At 39.0% G+C, this 5,264-nt stretch overlaps 1 protein-coding gene across 1 annotated transcript; it reads left to right on the forward strand.

The window, feature by feature from the left end:
* Positions 1-1,016: 1,016 nt before the first annotated feature.
* On the forward strand, positions 1,017-3,659 carry LOC128125948 (MADS-box MEF2 type transcription factor MIG1-like). The gene is made up of 3 exons (XM_052763588.1): positions 1,017-1,503; positions 2,558-3,222; positions 3,264-3,659. Exons 1-3 carry the CDS (start codon positions 1,017-1,019, stop codon positions 3,657-3,659), a joined length of 1,548 nt encoding a protein of 515 aa, XP_052619548.1.
* Positions 3,660-5,264: the final 1,605 nt, after the last annotated feature.

Here is a 5,264-nt window from a genome sequence, read left to right on the forward strand (position 1 = left end):
TACCTTGGGGGATCAGATCTATCAGCCACACTCTCGATTTTGCACCATTGGAGACCTAGAGGATACGCTTTTGAAGCTAAAGAATCGTTTCTCTCCATCTTTCCAAGCTTTGGTAGTTTCTTTATCCAATTAAACTTTTGTAATTGTTGTTCTATTGCCATGAGTGACTAAACTCTCTTTGTTGGTTAACTTTGGTTAAAACCTTTGAATGTTTGTGGGGTTTTGAAGGATTCATTCTAGATTATCAATTATCTTATGTTTATGGTTCTAGATCATATTTCTTATGCTTGTTTAATGCTTTGATCATGAGCTTGGCACTTGAATGAGCTAATGTTAGTTTATTTCTTTGGTTTTGAATTGAATCATTGAATCGACATAGAACAAGAGCTTTATGATGGTAAAAATCATCTCTAGTTTATGAAATTTAGCTCCTTTATGGATGTGTAAGCATTGACATCCTCTAGGAATTGGGGATTCCTTATTTCTTAAGGGTAATCAACTTCTTGGGTTAAATTGCTTCAATTAAATCCTTGATCTTGATTAAGAAGGTGTGTTGTGGGCTTCCCCAACCTCCATACTACCTAAGAGGAATCTTGGCATATCATGCTTCATGATTTCTATAACCAATTTGGGATGAATGATAAGCTTCATGTTGAATCCTAATGATAAACACACAAATGTTCATTATGTTGAATTACCTTAGTTAACCAATTCTCTCCAATACTTGAGCATCTCACTATCTTGCTTAATTGCAAGTTTTTAGTTATTTAAGTCTTTTAGTTTTCAAGTAATCAAACACCCCGTTTTTTATTTTAATTGTAGTTAGTTAGATTATTTACACTAGTTTTACTGGATTGCATTGGTGATTGAATACAACCATTTCCCCGATGATCGATACCCCCTTTTTACCATTATATTACGTTTTATTAGCAAACAAAGGGTGTAATTTGCTTGGTGGACTTGAAAACTACATAGTCATTTCGTTTGAAGACATTCTGTTTGAAAACTACATAGCCATGAATCACACTCCACCTCACAATCCCAACCCAAACCCGAACAATCAAGATGCCAATACCCCACCCCAACAACCAATACAACAACACCAAGAACCTCTCATTGATATGCCACTTTGGAATCAATCCCCTCCTCAAAACCAACCCAATTATCAACCACGAAACCAAAACTTCCACCAAAACAACCAACCTAAAAACAATGCTTTTCAAGTTCAACAACAAGTACATTACCCAAATCCACCTAATTACCAACATCCTCCAATGTACCAAAACCCAATGTACCCACAACAACAACCTCCTTACAACCAATACCCTAAATACCAACCTTATCCACCACCAATCTACAATCCCCAACAATACCCATATCCACCTTACCAACAACCTCCCAATTACATGCAACAATATCCCAATCAACCCTTTCCACCCAATCCCCCTCAAGAGTTGACAGTTAGACAAATGATGGAGACGGATGTTACTCACACACCCCTTGGTATTGTCTATCCCGCAAAACGCCGAGGAATTGAATTGAAGTCAAGTTTCATGCATCAACTCACTAAGTTCCATGGTTTGGATAGAGAAGCCTCAAAGGCATTTGAAGTCATTTCACATGATATGTGTTAGTATGTTACCCGAACATGTAACATTGGATAATTTCAAGTTAACCGCCTTCCCGCTCACCTTGGAAGATAAAGTTAGAGAGTGGTTATTCAACTTGCCACCGGGATCTATTCACACATGGGAAGAGTTACTCAAAGCCTTCAATAGCAAGTTCTATCCCACCTCCCGGATATCAAGACAAAGAAGTGACATTTTGAGGATACGTCAAGGGGACAATGAGACTTTTCATGATTTTTGGGAGCGATTCAACAACTTGTGTACAAGTTGCCCTCAACACAAAATTCCCGAACAATTACTTCTTCAACAATTTTATGAGGGTATGAATGAAAAAGATCGAAGGATGATTGATGCTTCAAGTGGTGGTGACATTTTCAACAAGACACCCCAAGAGATAAGATCACTTTTTGGAACCATTTCTCAAAATCAACGAAACTTTGGGACCCACAATGAAATGAAGAGAAATTCTCCACAAGTTGTTGGTGAAGTTAGCAACACTCAACACTTGAAAATCAAAGCTCTTGGATTTGACTAATGTGTTAAGTCAAATGGTGGTGGGAAGTGGTCAACAATTGATGGTATGCGACATTTGTGCAATGACGGGGCATTATATAGATAATTTCCCTCACTTAGTAACGAACTGGAAGATGTGAATGCAATGGGAGGATATCAAGGTCAACCAAGACCCATGGGATTTCAAAACATTTTCAACCCAAATTGGAGGAATAACCCACACACCCCATACCCACCAAAGCAAAATCCACCAAACATTTTGATGAGACCTCAACATCCACAATACCCTTCTCAAAACCTTCATATCCACAACCTTCTTTTAACCCTCCAAATTACCAACAACCTCCACAACAAGGCCAATCAAGTAATAACCATCAAATGAGCCTTCAAGAACTTGTTACTTCTCTTGCTCAAAGTCAAACCCAATTTCAACAAGAGACCAAGAACACCTTCTCCAACATTCAAGCACAAATTGGAGACTTGGCCATCGCTCTCAATAAGATGGAACAAAGGGGTAAACTTCCATCTCAATCCGAAGAACCCCAATGTGAGTGCAATAACTTTGCGAAGTGGGAAAACACTTGGAGAAAGAAACCCTAAAAGAGTTTCAAGAGAAGAAGAAGATGAAGTCATCATTTTTGAACCTTCAAAAGTTGTAGCTCCGCTAAAGGAACCGGTTGTGCCAAATGTTGATCAACGCGACTCTTCCAACAAGAACGTCAAGCCATTGGTCATACCACCACCTTTCCCATCCCGATTAGCTTCATCGAAGAAAAAGGAAGACGATAAGGAATTTCTTGAAACCTTCCGCAAGGTCCAAATGAACATTTCCCTATTGGATGCCATCAAGCAAATTCCACGCTATGCCAAATTCCTTAAGGATTTATGCACCAATAAGAGGACATTTAAGGCGAATAAAAAGATTCAAGTTAATGAAAATGTGTCCGCGGTTATCCAAAAGAAGTTACCACCCAAATGCAAGGACCTGGGAATGTTTGCTATTCCATTCACAATTGGTGATTTACACGTTGAAAGTGCAATGCTAGATCTTGGTGCCTCAATAAATGTGATGCCTTACTCAGTTTTTCAATCTCTCAATGTTTGACCTTTGGAAGAAACCAGAGTGATAGTTCAATTAGCAGAAAAGTCAAGTGTATTTCCAAGGGGCATGTTGGAAGATTTACTAGTGAAGTCAATCAACTAGTATTTCCCGCAGACTTCTGTGTCATTGACCTTGAAGAGAAGAATCCGTCCAAGTCATCTATGATTCTTCTTGGAAGACCCTTCATGAATACCGCTCACACGATCATTGATGTCCATAATGGGAAAATCACCATGGAGTTCGATGGAGAGACCATTCACTTCAACATCTTTGAAGCAATGAGATATCCTAGAAATATTTCTCCATTGTATCGGGTCGATATGATTGAACCAATCACCCAACAACTATTCGAGTTATCATATGGAGATATTTTGAAGATGGTGCTCAACTTGAGTCTTGATTGTGAAAGTTTGTAGAAAACCTTGGATATGTACACATTGGATTCCGAAGTTGAAGAGATTGTGAAGTTTTTAGAAGTTAGTTATTCAACAAAGAAGGATGTTTCTCAAGTTTCCTTATCTCATTCTCCAAACAAGATGCCCCCTTCAATAATCCAACCACCCACACTTGAATTGAAAGTCTTGCCTAGACATTTGAAGTACGTTTATCTAGGTCAAGACGAAACTCTTCCGATGATCATCTCCTCTCAATTGAAAGACTTTGAAGAAAATCAATTGGTTGAAGTATTGAAAGAACATAAAGAGGCAATGGGATGGACGATAGCGGATATCAAGGGGACAAGTCCTAATATATGCACTCACAAGATCCTCATGGAAGATGATTGTAAACCTAGAAGAGAAGCTTAAAGAAGATTAAATCCTCCCATGATGGAAGTTGTTAAGAAAGAAATAATCAAACTCCTTGATGCAGATATGATTTACCCGATTTCTGACTCCAAATGGGTTAGTCTGGTCCAAGTGGTTCTCAAGAAAACGGGAATCACAGTGGTTGAAAACAACAAGGGCGGAATGGTACCTACTCGAGTTCAAAATGGATGGAGGGTGTTCATTGATTATAGAAAGTTGAATTCCAGGACGCGAAAAGATCATTTCCCTATTCCGTTCATCGCCCAAATGCTTGAGCGATTGGTGGGCAAGTCGCATTATTGTTTCCTTGATGGTTACTCGAGTTTTAATCAAATACCCTTGCCCCCGAAGATCAAGACAAGACGACTTTTACATGACCTTTTGGCACGTTTGCCTATAAGCGGATTCCATTTGGATTATGCAATGCCCCTGCCACATTCCAAAGATGCATGGTGAGCATTTTTTCCGAGTATGTAGAGAATATAATTGAGGTATTCATGGACGACTTCACATTGTATGGCAATTCATTTGACGAATGCTTGGATAATATTAAGAAGATTTTGAAAAGGTGCATTGAGAAAAAGTTGGTGTTAAACTTTGAGAAGTGTCACTTTATGGTCAATCAAGGCATCATCTTGGGGCACATTGTCTCCAAAAAGGGAATTGAAGTTGATAAAGCCAAAATTGACGTCATACAAACCCTTCCTTACCCAACATGTGTTAGAGAAGTGCGATCTTTCTTGGGCCATGCGGGATTCTATTGAAGATTTATCAAAGATTTCTCGAAGATCACATGACCAATGTGCCTCCTTCTTCAAAAAGATGTTGACTTTGACTTCAATGTTGCATGCCAAGAAGCCTTTGACAAACTCAAAGACTTGTTCACATCCGCTCCAATAATCCAACCTCCAAATTGGGAAATTCCTTTTCAAATTATGTGTGATGCAAGCAACTTTGCCATTGGAGTGGTTTTAGGTCAAAAGGACGGCAAAGCATCACATGTTATCTACTACGCCTCCAAAACCTTGGATAATGCTCAAGCCAATTATTCCACCACCAAGAAGGAACTCTTAGTCATTGTATTCGCCTTGGAGAAATTCCAGCAATACCTACTCGGGACAAAAGTGATTGTGTACTCTGACCATGCTGCCTTGAAATATCTAATGACCAAGAAAGATGCCAAGCCATGCTTAATTTGGTGGATTCTTCTTCTAC

This window comes from Lactuca sativa, chromosome 5 (assembly GCF_002870075.4).
Source record: "Lactuca sativa cultivar Salinas chromosome 5, Lsat_Salinas_v11, whole genome shotgun sequence".
Lineage (NCBI taxonomy): Eukaryota > Viridiplantae > Streptophyta > Magnoliopsida > Asterales > Asteraceae > Lactuca > Lactuca sativa.

Bases quoted from the DNA above. Each gene is read 5' to 3' on its own strand.
- LOC128125948 (XM_052763588.1), top strand. From the start codon at position 1,017: ATGAATCACACTCCACCTCACAATCCCAACCCAAACCCGAACAATCAA. The intron at 1,504-2,557 runs GTATTGTCTATC...TCTTGCTCAAAG, and splicing joins TGTTACTCACACACCCCTTG to TCAAACCCAATTTCAACAAG. The intron at 3,223-3,263 runs GTTTTTCAATCT...GGAAGAAACCAG, and splicing joins TAAATGTGATGCCTTACTCA to AGTGATAGTTCAATTAGCAG.